The 16,872-nt window shown below is 47.6% G+C and overlaps 1 protein-coding gene across 3 annotated transcripts; it reads left to right on the forward strand.

Moving 5' to 3' along the window:
- The first annotated feature begins 4,726 nt into the window (after window positions 1–4,726).
- ZBTB42 (zinc finger and BTB domain containing 42) lies at window positions 4,727–11,230 on the forward strand. Of its 3 annotated transcripts, none has more exons than XM_068947247.1 (2): window positions 4,727–4,794; window positions 6,259–11,230. In XM_068947247.1, the coding sequence occupies exon 2, from the start codon at window positions 6,273–6,275 to the stop codon at window positions 7,701–7,703; it is 1,431 nt and encodes a 476-aa protein (XP_068803348.1). In that variant the 5' UTR covers window positions 4,727–4,794; window positions 6,259–6,272; the 3' UTR covers window positions 7,704–11,230. The 3 variants fall into 3 exon arrangements, with proteins under 3 accessions (XP_068803348.1, XP_068803352.1, XP_068803351.1); XM_068947251.1 differs by lacking the exon at window positions 4,727–4,794 and adding an exon at window positions 4,916–5,040; XM_068947250.1 differs by lacking the exon at window positions 4,727–4,794 and adding an exon at window positions 5,413–5,471.
- Window positions 11,231–16,872: the final 5,642 nt, after the last annotated feature.

Raw genomic sequence — 16,872 nt, forward strand, 5'->3', positions numbered from 1 at the left:
AACTTCTTAATAATATATCTGCAACTCCTTGGCAGATTGATTGTAAATAGCCTGGACCCTAGCTGTGCTACTTAGCTTATCGGAGAATACATCAGTTTCTGATTTAAAGAGTTTTGTCTGGGCCTGATAAATTTTGTGCCTGGTCCCAAAACAGACACCAATTTTATCTTTTACTATTCACTGTTACTTACGGTTTTTCATTGTCATTTTCTATATACTCTACTACAAACTTCCATCCACTTGTTTCTTTATAACATAGGCTCCTATATTTCCTTCCTGGGGGTGGATGGATGGATAAATAAATAAATTGAATATTAAAAAGGAAACAATTTGCCTAACTGTATTAGATGTTTTTACAGTAAATGTACATGATATTTGGAATGCAAGCAATGAAACCACAGCAACATTAAAACATGGCGGCCAGGATGATGAGCAAGGGTGAAAGAGGAAAAAAACTCCCAAAGAGGAGAGTGTGCCTTATCAATGCCATGCAAATTTCCTTTACCGCTACAAGCCAAGAAGTGTGTGCCCTCTAAGGAAAAAACAATACATTTTTAAAGGCGGAAAAAGTACCTTCATTTACAATTTCTAGAACTCCGAAACACAGCAGTTTGCATGTAACCAAAGCAACCAGAAGTTGAGGGTGAGGTAAGCTGAGAGTGAAACTACGAAGGATGGCTAAGAGGTACCCGTCTTCCAGTGTTAGCAAGAGAGATACGGTACAGATGTGACAGGAATGCCTGCCTGGTTCGGGTATGGATGTTGCTAGACCTTATTGGGTAGCAGAACATGACCTACGCCAGCGGTACCTCTACAGAGTCCTTTGTGCCCCTGACACATGCTTCTAGATTGGTGTGTCCTGACTGATAGCCATGGTGGAGAAAATACAACAAGTAAATACATAATATGTAATACAGGGAGCCTGTCCATTTGACAACAACAGGATGATTCGACAGTGGAGATGTAAGCTCCTGGCTGACACAGTATGTGCTCACGAATAGACCAGTGCATGCAGGGTCTCGTGATCAGGGAGAAATCACCAGGACAGGCCTAAAACAAATAGCACTCTCCTAGGCACGCTGCTTAGGCGGATGGCTGCAATGTATGCTCCGAGTAACGCGTGGAATTGCAACAGTGCAAGGTATTGCTTCCTTGAGCCTTGTATGATGGGCTTGCAAAGGATCTTTGGGAAGGTCATGCCCAAGCTTTATGGCTTGACTGCACGCTGACCTCGGATGTGACTGGAATGTAAGTACTGGAATAGACTTCAAATTGGGATAGCTCCACAGATGCCGGTGGCAGCTCCTTCACTTGGCCCCATGTGGTTCAGCGTCCTTTGGGGTTAAATTCCTCCCTGTTTCTGAGTGGGGAATGAAGCATTCAGTCCTTCTAAGGTGTGCTGCACTCTGCATGGGAGAAATGAACCTTTGAGAAAGTTTGGAAGAACTTCTGCAAATAAACCTTGCTGTGACCAATACGCTTAATAAAACTTCAATTCCCGCAAGTCATAAACCATCTCAGTCCCTGCCTCTCCCTCTGAAACGCGACTGGACTACCACAAAGTTGAAGCCATACAAAAAAAGAACATTAAAGCACTGAAACCACGTGGAAGCAAACACAAGGAGGCTTCTACCCAATGAGGTGAGAGAAAAAACGATTAAATCACATGAAAAACCTGTTGCTGCCACTTCTGCATTTGGCCAGCAAAGAGGGATAGAGAGGCCCCACTTGGTAAACATATACTCTTGTTGGATCAAAGGGGTAAGAATGGAAGCGAGTCCTCAGGCTGCATGGAGCTGATCCAGTTGGTTTTTCGACTAATTTCTGTGGGCTTTGGCTAGCATCCAGGCAGCACAACCAACCCAGTCCACGGCTAGCCTTGCGTGGCAAATAAAAGCCCTGCCATCACCACCGATTTCTGCCCTCAATCTGCTCTCCTAAACTTGTATTCTTTCCTCAGCCCTAAAACGCTCGCTGGCACCTAGGAGGGTTTTGGCTGGACAGCTAAGCACGTCACCGCGCGACGACCCCGGACACGGTCGCCCCCGACGTTTTCTCTCGCGGTACCCGTTCACGTAGCGGCGAGAGCCATCCCCACGCTCGGTGACGGGGTGGTCGCCGTCTCCCCCTCGCGCGCGGACGCCGGCCAGAGAGTTTCGTGTTGGCTGGAGCAGTCAGGCAGCTGCCGCCTGGCACCTTTCCCTCGGGGAAGGACTGAAAACGGAGCCTCCTTCTCAGCTTAATACTAGGAGAATCTGCAGACGGCCAAGGGTTCAGAGGGCAGAGATGAAAGGGGATCGTTTGGTTATGATTTCGTGCTTTCATGAGGGCCTTCAGAAACGCAGGTGCTTTCAGAGTAAAGTTTCTGGGGTAGTTCTTCCTGTTGCCTTGCCTCCAGTAATCATTGAGGGCTTGTTTACATTAGAGTCGCACTACCAGTATTTTATACAACTGTAGTTAAATCAGTACAACAATTGTATTGTATCTATCGTTACCTTGGCGTGAAGGCGAGTGCAGGGTTTCTGGAGCCCTTACAAAAAGCAAGCAAACAACGTGCAAAATAGAGACCTAAAGAAAACGGGAATGCTGTTGCATTTTTTGTGACATTTCATACTCGGCAACAACTATAGTTACTGTAAAATTGTAATTGGTTTACTAAAAATAAAATACTGTTGGATTGTAGATGATTATTACTAGCTTTTAGAAAGCAAATAGGAATTAAATCCTTGGTTCTTTTTTCATTTTCTTTTTCCTCCCTGTATTATTAAAGAAGAGGGGGGGGAAAGAACAACGATTTACACAAAATAAGGGATTTATGCCGAGCGTCATAGCTCTTATAAATACAAGAGACTAATTAATACTGCCAGTGTACAAAGACAGAGAAACTCTGCGAGTCAACACATCCACGCAGAATAACTTCAGGGGAACTGTGCTCGCACTTCTGGGAAGAAAACACTTCACTTTTGGAAGAGTCTGTGTTATCAGGCTGTGACTAAGGAATAAGACTTGTCTTTAAAAAGCACTGAGAGTTCCCATTCCCAGATTGTGTCTGTGACTGTGGACAAACAGATAAAGCTCTCGGCTTTCCTGAGCAGGGACAAATTTAACCCCAGGACCTCTAATTCTCTTGCTGGAGTAGGGCACCTCCACGTTCTTAGGCCCAAGTTTCCCAGTTTAACAGCACGGAAAACAATATTACCAAACACCAGAGAAGAGCCTTATGAGGATGCCATCATTAATACTCAAAAACCACCCAGTTGCCAAATGTCTTGGCAATTAGTGCCAATTCAGTTAACTAATCGAGGTGAATCCGGTTCGTAAGAGAAAAGCGGTTGCCAGCGATATAGATCCACGCTTCTGTGAAAAGAGCCTACAGGTAAAATATCAAAGTGGATTGAATTAGCAATAAATATTTCAATCAATAAAACTGACGTTTTAAGGTGCTAATGCTACCATTGTGCACTGTAAGAGATGTATGTACATAAAAAAGTTCCTGTCCTGCAGATGCCATAATCCAGACAACCTAAACGAAGGAAAAGAAAGGACTTTCTCTGCTTCACTTGCTGGAAGCTAAAGCATGGACCAGATTCCTGACCGAAATCACACAGGGTGCTTGCAGCAGAGCTCTGAAGTGACCTTACACGTTCGGGTCCTCTCTCCGCTTGCTCAGACCTAACAATATTGTACAACTCATCCCTTTTGTTCTTAAGCATAGCAAAATATATATGTAAAACCAATCTAGATCGGGTATCCTAACGCAGTGCTGCAGATCTGAGGCCATCTTTACCTCCGATCCCCACTGTTACACATGTTCGTAGCCCACAGGCTCCGAGGACAATTCACAACAGGGATATTAATTCCCTGTCGGCCCAAGTCCAACTTTCAGCAGCGTAAGGGAGAAATCCTGCGCTCCAGCGAAGCCAGTGGGAGTTTTGCCACGGATTTCAGCGGCGCCCAGATTTCACCCTGCGTGCTCCGGTGGGAACTGTGGATGGGCCCCAGCAGGCCCGGAGCGGAGCGTGCTACAACACTTTTTACTCTAAAGGAGTTCACTTTTGATGGGATTACAGCTAATTAAAATTTAAAATTCAAATTAACTATCGAAAAGGTCATCTTGAAAATCCGTAGGCATCTGGTATTTATCAGCTGACACACAACTAAAGATAAATCCGAGGAAGCATGCCACCTTTCCCAGTGTCGCCTTTCACTCCATCCCCGCCGAAAGCCGCGCGGGGAGGGGGACGCCCGCGCGGGGCGACTTCCGCGGGCGCGCAGCGCTGCACCCCGGCCCCGGGCGCGCTGCCGGGGCGAGCGGTTCGCTTGAGGGCAGCGGAGCCCGGCGCCTTCCTCCTCCTCCTCCTCCTCCTCCGGCGGCGGCACGTCCGGCTGCAGCGCCCCGCGGCTGTGCGCGCCCGCTGCGCGGCGGCGCAGCCCCGGCGCGGAGTTGGGAGCGGGACGGGAGGAGGAGGAGGAAGGAGCAGTGGGGAGGAGGCAGCGCGCAATCGGCACCGGGGCTGGCCAGGGCGGCGGGGGCTATTGTGTGCACCAGACGGGGACACACACACACACTCACACTCTCACTACACACACACTCTCACACTCACACTACACACACACACACACCCCGCACACGCACACGGCTCGGAGAGAAAGTATCGCGAGAGCGGCCGGCCAACAACCTGCTCCGGCACACCGCCGCGCCGCCGGCCCCGCGCCGCGCCCGCACCCGCGCCGCGGCCGCGCAGGGGCGCGCAGCGCGCACATGCCCACGCCGCGCCGCGCCGCCGCCCGCCGGTGAGTACCGCGCAGCCCCCGGCGGAGAGGGGCGGGAGGGGGGGGGTGTCCGCCGCCGCCGCCCCCCCCTCCCCTCCCCTCCCCTTCGGGGAAACTCCTCCCTGCAAAGTTGGGCAGCGGGGGCCGGGGGGAAGCAGCGCGGAGCCGCTCCGCGGGTTCCCCCCCCCGCCCCCGCCGCGGAGCCGGCGAAGGTCACGGCGGCGCTGCGCGGCCACCGGGCTGCGGGGAGCAACTTTGCGGCGGGAGGTGGGGTCGGAGCCGGGGAAGGTTGGGGGGGGGAGTGAGGGTGGGGGGGGCGGGCTCGGGGCAAGTTTGTAGGATTTAATCGCTGGCTATAAATGGGGCTGCTGGAACTTTAAAAGGCAGCAAGCTGTGGTTGGCTGGTAGCGAGATTTGGAGGAACATATGGCATTAAAAGGAGCACAGCTGGAGGTAGCATTTCCATCGCGGTGAAGTCAGAGCAGCTGACTCTCCAGCTTGCGGTGTAATTAGCAAACCGAGCACTCCTCCTTCCCTCCCTCCCTCCCTCTCTCCCCGCCTGCCTGCCTGCCCGCCTCCCTCCTCGCCTGGCTCGCACTCGCGCACGCACCCGCGCCGCGCCGCGCTGCCGCCCGCCCGCCCGCCCGGCTCCGCGGCCGCGGCCGCCCGCCGCGCCCCGGCCCCGGCCCCGCGGCCAGGTAAGCGCCCGCCGCGCCGCGCCCCGCCGGCAGGTAGCCGGCTGCAGCCCCGGCCCTGCCCGCGCTGCCTTTATGCCTCTTATTTTCCTCCTCCGCCTGTTATAACTTAGAGGGAAACTTTCTTTCATTTTTTTTGTTCCTTTCTTCCTCCTCTTTTCTTTTTTTCTCTCTTTTTTCTTTTTTTTTTTTTGCATGCGTCTCCTGGGGTCGTGGGTCCTGCTGCTCGCTCTCCCTCCCTCCCCAGCCCTCCTCCGTAGCCGTGAAAATGCCGCTTTCCCAGCACGAGCTGTGAGTGTTTTGTTGTGGTTCCGTGCAGAACGACTGAGGATAAAGTTTAAATGCGTGTGTGTGTGTGTGACGTGGGTTATGTGCTTTATTAAGAGATGCCTCGAGTTAGCGTTGCTGAGAAGACAACCTAGGAGTTTACGCTTTTCTCTTTTTTTTTTCTTTCCTCCTTTTCTTGTCTTAATTTTATTAAAGCTCTTAGTGGGAGAAACAAAGGTTGGAGGGGCTGCTGCTTTACTAGCTTTTGTTTACTTACAATCAAGTTTTTCCTGTTCGGAGCAGGTGCGAAAAGATGAGAAGCATGTTGTGTTTTTTGTTGGGTGTTTTTTTTTTTTTCCCCTTCCCCCCCCTCCTTTAATAAAACTATTACAGACAATTAACAGTAAACGTTATCTCCAAGGCTGTTTCTTTGGCTTGTGTTACCAAAAAGCTGATCTGTTTGTTACAGCTGCTAGGAGGCTTTAGTTTACAGTAGCATTCAAGTTTTTCCTGTTTTGAACAGGTTATGAAGGAAGAATGGAGTTTCCAGACCATAGCCGCCAGTTGCTGCAGTGTCTGAGTCAGCAGCGTCACCAGGGCTTCCTGTGTGACTGTACTGTTTTAGTTGGAGAAGCTCAATTCAGAGCTCACAGAGCCGTTCTTGCCTCTTGCAGTATGTACTTCCATCTTTTCTACAGGGACCAGTTAGACAAAAGGGATATTGTGCATCTGAACAGTGACATTGTCACAGCCCCTGCCTTCAGCCTGCTGCTCGAATTCATGTACGAGGGAAAGCTGGAATTCAACAGCCTCCCGGTCGAAGATGTGCTGGCTGCGGCGAGCTACCTTCACATGTATGACATTGTGAAAGTCTGCAAGGGCAAGTTGAAAGATAAAGAATTATGTCCGGAGGAGAAGATGAGCGATGAGGTGGCTACTTTGGAGAAAGCAGAGCATTTCCTAGACGTGGGGGTGCCCCTGGTCCGCGAGTTCGACCCGGGAAACAAACAGAAATTCGGCGTCGCAGAATACGACAGAGCGGCAGGCAAAGAAAAGGTCAGCAGTCACCCCGCCTGGTCCTCCGATCATCTAAGTGTCAGCTCTGTGCCGACAGAGGCAGAATCGTGCGCCGCAGCAGCTGGAAAAACAAAGGCTAATGTCAATAGTTCTGCAGGACCTTTGTCCCAAAGGTCTGTTAACCATAGCCTGGCTCCGAGCGATGTGGACTGTGCTCTGGATTTGTCTTTCAAGCCTGTGCCTGGGAGAGATTCCTTACACCCCTCCTATGTCTTTGGACAGCTGGCTTCCGACAGCCAGCAGCAGGGTACCGAGCCACTTGTTAAAGATGAACAAGACTTGCTGTCAGATCAGGAGGACGGCGAAGCCAGGAGTCCGGAGAGTCAGCATTTTGGGAATTCAGCCAGAAGCTTAGTGACAGGGTTAGGACACATGTTCGCGGGGAATGGCAGTTCTCATGCGCGGGAGGAGGATCTAGATCAAGAGCGAGACGAGAGCGAGGACGACATGGATTCGTCGGACATCTCCTCCTCAGGTGTGCTCGTGCCGCCGGGGCATATCTGCATTTGCCCCCTCTGTAGCAAAGTGTTTCCGAGCCCGCACATCCTGCAGCTGCACCTGAGCTCCCACTTCCGAGATAAGGACGGCTCACGGACCAGGCTGTCGCCGGACGGGTCGGTGCCCACTTGCACGCTCTGCGGAAAGACATTTTCCTGCATGTATACCTTAAAGAGACACGAAAGGACCCACTCGGGCGAGAAGCCCTATACGTGCGGCCAGTGCGGAAAGAGCTTCCAGTATTCCCACAATCTGAGCCGTCACGCGGTCGTGCACACCAGGGAGAAGCCCCATGGGTGCAAGTGGTGTGAGAGACGGTTTACGCAGTCGGGGGATTTGTACAGACATATCCGCAAATTTCATTGTGGCCTTGTAAAGTCCTTGGTTGTCTGAGACGCATTCTTATTACCTTGTCTCTTATTCTTAATTTTTTTTCCCCTCTCACCCCTTTTAAAACAAAACAGGAAAAAAAAAGGCAGCATCTCTTTCCCCCCCCCCCTTCTTTTTTCCTTCATTTATTTTGGTGATATTCACTTCAGGTATATGATCTTTAAAAGATGCAGAGGTATACACTCCAGAGGCCTTTTAATGCAATCCGTCGACCTCTCCATCTCCCCCACCTTTTCCCTGCCGCCTTCCCTTTCCCAGCCCTGTCCTTTAGGTCTTTTCATGTGCACTCGTGTTACATTATTAATGTGAAATGATCTAAGTAATTCTGCAATGATTTAGCTTCTGTTTTCATGCTGGAAGTACTTGCTTTGTGGTCAGGGTTTTTTTTTCCTGTTTGTTCTTTTTGTTTTGTTTTTGGTAGTTTGAAAAAAGATTGATTGCAAGTGAATCCTGGAGAAATACTTGGGTTCTGTTAAGCCCCCCTAGTGCCATCTGCATGTTGCATACAAACATTCAAAGAGATGAACTATGATTTAAATACATTTCAGTGTAGAAAAACTTGTCTGTGTATCCCAGAGTAACAGGCTGTACTCTTATTTTACAGAACTAGAAGAGACCTTAAATTGGCCCGAATCACAAAGGCAGTTGAGAATTCCTGGATATGTCTTGGGTACTGGTATTTAGAAAAAAAAAAAAAAATTATTATATTGGAATAGTTTACAGTCAGTCCTAAAATCTGAATGAAAGGTTTTTTGCCTAAAGACGAGTTTTCCGTCTGAGTGTACTTAAATTTTTCCTCTCCCACCCATCCTCCTCCTTGGACTAACCTACTGAAAAGCTCTGAACGGCTTTTGAGCTTCAAGCGTGGATAGAAAAAATATTTCTGTCTGCAGCGTGTTCCCTCCTTAAATGTTGAGGGACGTGTGCTAGTATGTAGGACAAAAATCATATGATCTGTGAATATTTTCATTCCCACGCCAACATGCGAAGACTAATCCCGTTTGCCTTGGAAAAATTGCTTTAGTGAGTCAACGTATGATGGGGTGTGAGACGGGCTCCGGAGCGTGCGACGCTTGGAAAGGGGATGTACCAAAAGTGCAGATGCCGCTGAAGGAAGCGGATGGGATGCACAGCTGCGTAGGAACTGATCCGGTTCCTTCCGAGGAAACGGGTCAGCATTGTGATAAGTGGTTAATCGATTTATTTTCTTGATATCGGGCTACTGGGATTTCCGAGTTCAAGGTAATTGATACCGAGTAGGTTGGGAGATGCACTGCTGTCTCCTTGGAGAAGTTTGCTGCTTTTTCGAAAATGAGCAGCCTGGAATTTTCTCTCTCTCTCTCTCTCTCTCTCTCTCTCTCTCTCTCTCTCTCTCTCTCTCTGGTTTTGAAGTTGGTGATCCCTCTGGGCCAAATTCTGTGCCCTCCCCTTCATTTCGAAGGGGTTGTGTGAGGATAAACCAATTGGGGAAAATTTGGCCTGACTAACTTTCTCCTGCCAAGTTACTTACCAACCATTTTCAGACCTCTTTTTTTCCTTTCTCTCTCTCTCTCTCTCTCTCTCTCTCTCTCTCTCTCTCTCTCTCTCTTTTCCTTCTTCTTTTTTTTTTTTAACTGAGGCTGCCTGCAGTTATAGCTAGTTTCATCCCAAATGCAGTAACTCAGTTACCTGCCTAGTAGAGCATCTTTTGGTTTGCGCATGGCAGTGAATATCAGACTCTTCCTTTCCAGTTGGATTATCTATTTAAGGTACATGTACACAAGGCTGAATTACAATAATAATAGCTGAGGGTTTTAGATGATGTTGTGCTGCGCTAGCACTAGCGTTACTTCACTAGCTTTCCTGACACTCCTGGAATTGTTTCTCAAAACATATGCCTTTATTTTATTTTTCTTTAAATGAATGTAAAACACTAAGTTAAATTCTTTTTCAGTTGTGCTTAAAATACTGCATTTCATCTTAAGAAAGAGTTGTCCAATGCCTTCCCCCTCTGGTCCAAAAACTGAGCACTACCTACATAGATAATATAGACTTTTTTTTTTTTAAGTACTACTACTTCTTAAAAAAAAAAAAAAATCAGGATATACTTGTTACAGCCTCCTCTTATTATTCATCTCTTAAACTATGAATGTACATGTAATGTGAATTTTTATTTATAGTTTTTTTAGTTTAATTTCTCTACTGTAAAATATTTTTGCTGAACCTGTTACATATGAAAGTTGTGGGAGAGTACTGTATCTTGAACATAAGTGGCTTTGGTACTGTGGTCTTATTCTACTTAATCACTTTTTTTCCTCTTTCTTTTTGCTGTGATTGGAAATAGCACTGAACAAAATCTACTAAAATTAAGTTATTTTTCTTTCTACTAAAATTAAGTTATTTTTTTCTCCTGAAGATACTTGATATAGTATTTATTAGATTTTTTTTTTGAAGTGGAATTATTACTGTTAATCTATTTCAAAACTAGTTAATTTACACTTCACTTTAAATTTTATAGCAATGGTTTTGCATGTTGTTCAACATGTAAACAGTTTAATGTAGAGTCAGGCATTACTGAAGCTGGTAATATTTTAATTTTGCTTTCTTGTGACACTTTCTTTTGCATTTCAGTCTTCAGTTACTTTTTTTTAAGAAGATCATAAAATAGGATGTGCCGTAAGACATCATTAGTGTATGGAGCAAGGAGAAGTTTAAACAAGTTTGTGTCTGATACTAGTATAGAAATAATTCATTAAACTGATGCTATGAGCATGCTCTGTACTGCAGTGAATATGGGGCAAAAGTTCAAAGTTTTTTTTATTCTTTGCTACATCATAAAAACACTGTTCTCTTTTCATAGTCTGGTATTTGTGTTCCCACTCCTCATAGCTTGAATTTCTAAAGTAAAGATGTTTGCACTTATTTTTGTTCTTAAGGTGACTTTTTTTGGCTATCTCTCTGTGTCTCTTTATTTTTAAGTTGCAATAGCTCTGAGCGTGTCTTCAAAATGGTTCATGACTCTACAGAGAAGTACTAAAAACATTGCACACTTAAGCTTGTCTTTTCATAAACTATTTCACTGTGGGGCAGTTACTGTCTCTGTAGGGGATAGTCCTGCTCTGCATTTTAAACACTGGATTTGTCTTCTACTACAAACAAATACTGTGAAGTTAATGTAAAAAAAAAAAAATCATTGATATTTTTAATTGTTTTTAATCTTGGTGCAGTTCAGATTAAATATGTATATTTAAAGACACTAATTTTTGTGGGAGAGTTTTATAGTATACAGTATGTAGAAAAGCTATTGGAATGGAATATATTTTATAAAAATGTTCTATCACTGTTTTATAGTGAACTATTTTTTTCCTTCAGTGTTAGCGTAATACTGTTAGTCTAGATATGACAATCGCAGAAAGAGTGATTTAAGGTATTGTTAGCGCTTAGTTTTGCGTGGAGTTCTGTTTGCAACTGTATTGGTATGTGCTGTAAAATGTGACAATCGTGACTAGGATTGTTGTCTTTATAAATTTACACAAAATAAAACGTGCTAGAGTTGTAAACTTGAGCCTCCTCTTCCCCGCCCTTGTCCCCCTGCGGTGCAGTGTGCAGGGATTACCCACAGGTGGTTGGGGGGGGGGTTTCTTTTGCCTTTTTTCCCCCCCTTCTCTCTCTAAATTAGAAAAAAATAAATGCAGTCTGACATCTCTCTCTCTCTTTCAGGGCCCCTTGGAAGTGTAGACATCTGAGGAGTAACCGTATCTCAGTGCAGAAAGAGCATTTCCGTAGTCCCTGGACAGGACTTAAACTGCCCCACTTCTGTATTTTAACCGTGGTATCAGGCAGGTTTGAATGGGCTCGAGCATCTCTCCGCTGACTCGAACGAGCTTTGGCTCAGGCTTGGTATGAGCAATCCTGCTTTACGCTTGCAAACAAAAAACAAAACAAAAAACCCCACCTCATACAGAAGCGCGTGCCGGGACCGGGTCACAAGCCTCTGAGCGCTGAAGTGACTCAACGTGCGAGAATGGTCCGGCAAAGCCCCGCTGAAGCTCGGGCGACTAACTTGTGTGAACGGGGTCTTGCTAAGCGCCTCGACGTTCACCGACTCCGACCCAACTCCCGCTAGAGCCTATGCTAAAACCTCTGTTGAGTTTAGCAGGGGCTGGGATTAGGAAGGGGGACGTGCAAAGCAGTGTGCGCCAGCTGCTGCTCGGAGGGTGGAAAATAAGTGTCCTGGTGTATGGTTTTGCAGCTGTACTATGCACGCTGCATCGGCTGTAAGTATTTCTTGATTGTTGCGAGGCAAAGGATCCTGGCGGAGTCAGGATGTCTGGAAATGGTGCTGTTTTAGGCAAGGACAAATATTTAACGTTGGTGTGGAGGCATGGTTATTTTTCCCCCTCCTGCTACCACGTAGTTGCTTCATTGCGATGATCTCAAGAAGTGTATGTATGTATTGCACCCAAGCATGCTGCCTGCCTTGCAGAGCTTGTGCCTCCATCCGCTGCTGCAGGGAGGCTGGAAAGCTGCTGGAGACACGCGACGTTCCTGCAGCGTCCGGCTCCGATGCAGTGAAGTGTTGGAAACAATAATACATATATTCTTTTCTGTAGTGTGTCTCCTGTTGGAGGAGGAGGGGGGGCTCTTCTGCAGCTGCTTATCTCTGTCGCGCTCTGCTCTCACTCCCTTCTACTGTTCTGGATACATGGAAGGAGCCTCAGAGGTTCCCCAGGAGCCAGCTAAACATATCTAAATCTCAGTGCTGTGCTATGCTTGGGGGAGCTGGGGGGGGACACACACTGGAAAGCTTTCCTTCAAGGGCTCATGCACTCAGGAAGAAGTGAGCTCGAAGCTAGACCTGTGGGCTAGATGGTTTGCAAAGAGGCTATAAATAACCATTTGTAGCTTGAGGAGAGCAGCCCACATCTCCTCTGGCATGGGCATGCTGTGCCCGTTTTCTTTGTTGATAACAATTGCTAATGTGAATTCCGGCACTCCAGGTCTTGATGCCTGTTGTTTTGATAGCATAATTAAATCTTAGGAATGCAAAATATAAAAAGCTTGGAGAAGAAACCAAGCTGCTGAATGGGTACTGCAAAGGGGGGAGGGGGTGTACAGACTGAATAAGGAATGGGATCGCTCTGGGCAGGCTTTCCCGCTTGCTGGCTTACAGGTACGCTGGGGGAGCCGCTCGTCTTCACTGCACGAGAGAGGGCGGTCAGCCACGGGCATCCGCTGTCCCAACCACATCTCGACTGGGCGGCAAGGGGTGCGCGCACGTCTTGGTCCTTCATGGTTAAGATATGTACCAGGTCCCTTAAAGTGAGAAAGGGTGAATGGTGTAAATCCAAGTGGCCTGGATTCCTGCTCCTCTCCAAAAGCCTGGTTCTCTTGGGGGCGAGCGCTGTAAAAAGTTTGTGGGTTTTTTTTTCGGCTTTGGTTTTGAAGCAGTAAGTATCTTAATGGCACTTAATGCCACTGGGTAAACCTAGTGTCCTCGGTTGGATGGCGGGGCATGGGTTTGGACTGAGCGCCTCCAAATCACGGAGGAAAACATACAGGCTCTTTTGGATGGCGCCCAGCGAGGTCCCTGGTGCTCTGGGATCCTCCTTGTGAGACACGTGGTGTTAACAGGCCGTGTTGTTTAAAACAGATTTTTCTTCAGGTGAAATGAGCATCCAAGTCTGTGCTGAGGGAAGTCCCCCATGGGAAGAAGCTGGGGGAAGGAGAGTTGAGGGCGTCTTTGTATCGCCAAGCGGGGCACTGTTGTCCTCCAACTTTGACTGCTTGTCAGGTTTAGATCCTGCCACCTCGAGCTACCGTTGCGGGTGAGCGTTTTTGTGTGCCTCTCTGCCGAGGAACGCACGCAGCCGAATGTGAAACAGCAGCTGTTATCTAAGGAAATCAATGGCAGGTGTGACCCAGCAAAAACAGCGTATGTAGGACAAAGCTGGGCTCAAGCAAAATGGAGTCAAGTGCACAGTGCAGTTGGTGTGTGAAAACGCCTTGTACGGGAAGGAGGAGGAATTATGAGCAGGGCTGCAAGCGACCTGCTCAAAGAACATTTTTGTCTCAAATTACTGATGTTTTGTGCTGGGGAGGACCTGGCTGGAAATGTCGCGGATTGAGCAACTTTGTGCAGAGAGGTGTCTTTCATAATAACGTGACCGAGGGATCCTGGTTTCCTACTCGCTTGTTCTAAGTGCGGACAAAGTGGGGATGAGCCGCAGCAGAGGAATGCAGAGCTCTCCCCAGACTTGCACTCTCCACGTGCGCGCTGCCGAGATCTTCTTGACTAGCTCTTTTCATCCCAATTAGAGGGGGGGGGAAAAAAAATTTGTTTAATGGGAGGAGAGAGAGCAAACAATTTGGTTATTGTTACCTTTTCCTGTTTGTTGTGCTCTTTCATACAGCTGCATGCTTCTGCACACAGCTGGCTCTTGTGCCCTTTCAAACAATCTGTCACAGAAAATAAAAGTACTTGCCAACCTGGCCGAAAAAAAAAAAAAAAAGCCACACACACAAAAACCCTTAATATTCTTGGGGCTTTTATATGCATCAAAGCGACAGTCCTGCGCTATCTGAGTAAGAGGAGTTTGGCAGGGGCGAAGGCTGGCGCGGCCGCAGGCTGCCAGCCAAAGCAGTCCGCGCCGGGCGGCGCTGCCAGCGTTTCCCAGAGGCAGAGGGTCGGCCCTGGCGAGCCAGCATCCAGCCACCCACTTGAGTCGCCGCCCCGAGCTCTCCCTGCTGGGCCTTTGCGCCTTCGCCCACCCTCTTCCCGGTTTTGGTTTTAGTAACTCGTGCTGGTGTGGCAGACCGAGTCGAACGGTTTGTGAGAGTGAAACTTCTCCTCCCGGCCGCGGCGTTGTGTTCGTGCGGCGAGGTGTGCCCGCTCTCTCTTCCACCCCAGGCATCTGCTGACACGATGGTAACTTCACGGTGGGGCAGGGTCTGTGGCAGCTGACAGGGGAGTACGAGGGTTACTGGACTGACCCAAAGGAGAGTCTCGTTTAATGCTGCGTACTCTCTCCAGCTGATGCTCAGAGCTCAAAGTAAACCAGCTACAACGGAGAGGAAGGTGGGACTTGGAAGTTAAGGTTGGGGGACAGCAGTTAACATCTCAGCCCAGTAACTAGGAGCTCACTCTGGTAATGAGTTTGTCTTGATGTCCGTATAAGCATCTAATCCCTTCTGGAAACTGGTTAATGCCGTGGCCTCATTCAGTCCTGCAGTTTATAGGAGTATTTGTGGGGAAAAATTGTTGTCTTCCCAGAGGTCCCACACACAGCTGATTTGCTCAAATTCTTTGGGAGACAGTCTGGGAGCAGACTCTTCCCAAGTGCTTCTGAAGCAATGTATGTTGTAGACCTCGGGACAAAATTGCCCAGGAAAGTGATGATATCAGACTCAATAACATAGGAGTTTTAGGGGAACAAAGGTTCAAATGACAACCTTATCCACAGGTTGCTTCTCCCTCGGGATAACTCAGCCCATGCACTAGGTACTCTCTGTTCCCCGACAGTCTTCCTTATCTCTCTCTTTTTTTTTCTATCCTATCCAGGTGGTGTTATGAACCATCTGGTGCAGTGATTCAGCAGAATCCATTTAGCACTCTTCCAGAGAGGCCAGCATCTGCTAGGCAAGGGGGAGATTGGGGGGAAGCCCAGCACATCTGTTGCAGTATCTGCGAATGAGGTTTGGGGTCAACCATTCAGCCCCATGCCTCTTCTCAGCTACCATGTGGGCTGCTCAATGTGCAGAAAAAACACTGATGTGGAATGTCTGCTGCCTGGTGTCCACTTCTGGAGTGTAAAGCAAAGCGAGCCAAGTCCATGGAGACTGGCAGTGGAATACAGCTGTCTTCAACTTAATCATCATGGCTTGTCTGGCTTAGTCCAAGTGGTTAATTATCAAATGGCTGTCTTGGCTTCTGCCATACAAGTAAAGAGCCTCCGTTGCACTTTGTAATGTTCTTCAGTGTCTGTCCAGTACTTGGCACGCTTGGTGGTCTTGCTGGATGGTACAAGAAGTGAACTAGACAGTGCCATCTTCCAAGCTTTGCGTTGTCTGGTACCCAAGGTCATACTAAAAGAGCTTTGACTCAGAAGCACAAGTCTATAAATGCATGGTCCCAAGGTGAAGGAAATAAGACACTGAATGCCTGTATAGAACAGTAAGTCAGCTCTAGTCCAGTATGTTTTGCACCCACTGGAATGCGACCAAAACAAATTCAATACAGAGTGGAACTGTAGGTAGGAACGTGCTTGCAAGAGGGAGAAAGGGTAATGCAACAGGGGTTAGATATCATGACTTCCGGTTAATTTCCTTAGGTAGGTACTCCTGGGTGAGAATCGCTTGAGTTTTGCTCCAGGATGGGAGGGGCGGGGAAGGATGATCTTTCAGGTGGTATAAAGAATTTCATTAGCAGTACTGACTTCCCATCCTATTGGTAAGACTCAAACTAATGCTTGGCAGTGACTGCTGGCAAATACTGAGTCAGTATAAAAAGTAACTACCTGGCAAGGTGTTTTGAAAGCCTGTACAGATCTGAGCCTCTGGCAAGAAACATAATAGATCCTGTGTTCAAAAAAAACATCACATCTGTGCAACAGGCTAAGGCAATAAACTGAACAAGAAACAGGAATGGGTGCCTACATTTTTCATGTACCAGAAGCTATGTTTTATGGAGGACCAATGACATTTGGAGGGAGCAGAAGCTTCTTCTCCCACTTTGTAAACTAGATAAAACATCTTAGTCTTTGTAGACCAGGAGTAGTCACAATGCCTAGGAGCTCAACGCTTCTGCTGTCTAACGAGATGTCAGAAGAAGCTGGCTTCCTTTTAATCATTTCCTTAGAGATGCTCTTACATGTTTAACAGTTTTGTTTCTGGAAATGTCTTGCAAGCAAGCCCTTTCAGACTGGTACTTTCAAAAAGCATACGCAAAATCCTTGGAATAGGACTGAGAGACACCTTGTCCGGGCATCTACTCTGTCCTCCTAGTTCTGGGCAGGCTCAACTTGGCATAAGTTGTTCCTGACAGATGTGTGACTAACCTGTTTGTGAGAACCTCCTCAGGCAGTCTGTTGCAGAGTCTACCCCTGTCCCTTAGCCTGAAGGGTGCTTTTTTTTTTCTTTTTTTTTCCCCCTTCCCCTAGCATCTAGCTCAGATAATAAACTCTGATACTCTTGT

Source organism: Struthio camelus, chromosome 5 (genome assembly GCF_040807025.1).
Source record: "Struthio camelus isolate bStrCam1 chromosome 5, bStrCam1.hap1, whole genome shotgun sequence".
NCBI classification, from domain to species: Eukaryota; Metazoa; Chordata; class Aves; order Struthioniformes; family Struthionidae; genus Struthio; species Struthio camelus.

Excerpts from the sequence above, each read along its gene's own strand:
- ZBTB42 (XM_068947247.1), top strand. The coding sequence starts at position 6,273 with ATGGAGTTTCCAGACCATAGCCGCCAGTTGCTGCAGTGTCTGAGTCAG.